The 1026-nt window shown below is 68.7% G+C and overlaps 1 protein-coding gene across 1 annotated transcript in view; it reads right to left on the bottom strand.

Moving 5' to 3' along the window:
• The window catches only part of MAP7D1 (MAP7 domain containing 1), a gene marked incomplete at its 3' end in the record, with an annotated part of 16763 nt that continues 15737 nt past the window's right edge, over positions 1–1026 (bottom strand). Inside the window, exons 12-16 of the mRNA XM_019473522.1 lie at positions 979–1023; positions 564–668; positions 385–438; positions 215–272; positions 1–80 (exon numbers count right to left, since the gene is read on the bottom strand). Coding sequence (XP_019329067.1) covers positions 1–80; positions 215–272; positions 385–438; positions 564–668; positions 979–1023 — 342 coding nt within the window. The remainder of the gene's footprint in view (positions 81–214; positions 273–384; positions 439–563; positions 669–978; positions 1024–1026) is intronic.

A 1026-nucleotide genomic window follows, 5' to 3' on the forward strand; every position in this document is an offset into this window, starting at 1 on the left:
CTCCGGCATCCCTGCACTCGGCGTCTCAGTCTCAGGGAGTTCCTCCTCCTTTGGCATTGGCCCCGCACGCTTCTCACGGCCTGGGGACATCAGCAGAGCCCCCTGCTCAGCCATGGCCCCGGGCAGCAGCATGGCTGGGATGGGGGGGGAGCAGGATGGGGTCGTGGCTCCGCCACCCCGGAGGTGCAGCAGGCTGTGGGAAGAGGCCACGTACCTGGGTCATCCTCCTGCTCGGCCGCTTTCCCATTCACCACCTTCTTGTCCTCCTTCTTCTGCAGAGAGAGGAGAGCTGTGAGGGGCAGTGGCGGCTCCGGGCAGGGGTGGGAGGGCTCTGCAGAGTCCCCCATGTCCCCACGCACCTCAGGACAGGGGACAGGCACCCACCTTGGCATCCGCTGCGTCCGACTTGCGCGTCCTCTTCATGATCTCCTCCAGGCGCTGCGGGGCAGAGAGGAGCTCGTGCACAGCCCTCGCCAGCAGGACCTGCCCTGGGTGCTGGGCAGGACCCCTTGCAGGGGAAGCCCCTGCTGTGCCACGCGCCCAGGGGTGCCCCCAGCCCTCACCTTCTTCCTCTCCAGCCGCTCCTGCTCCTCACGCTGGAAGTGCTTCTCCCGCTCCAGGCGCTGCCGCTCGGCCTCTTCGCGCGCCCTCGCCTCGGCCTCTTCCCTCTGCGGCACAGCGGGGCACCAGGGAAGGATGAGACAGGGCAGGGATGGATGGGATGGGCCAGGGACAGTGGGGACAGGCTGCTCGGGCGGCTCAGGGCAGCCCTGTCCCACGTCCCCTCCCGCCACCCTGAGCATCGAGGGGCTGGGCTGGTCCTCGCCCCTGCATCCCACTGGGGTGGGAATCACAGGAGAGCATCCCTGCCTTCCCCCTCCATCCCTGCCTTCATCCCCCATCCCACCTCTTCCTCCCCTGTCCCCTCCACCCCGCCTCCCCTGCAGCCCCTTGCCCCTGCACCTCGCCACCCCAGACCTGTCTCTGCAGCCGCTCCGTCTCCTCCTGCTCACCCCGTGCTTTCTC

This window comes from Aptenodytes forsteri, unplaced genomic scaffold, assembly GCF_000699145.1.
Source record: "Aptenodytes forsteri isolate BGI_AS27 unplaced genomic scaffold, ASM69914v1 Scaffold7, whole genome shotgun sequence".
Taxonomy (NCBI): Eukaryota; Metazoa; Chordata; class Aves; order Sphenisciformes; family Spheniscidae; genus Aptenodytes; species Aptenodytes forsteri.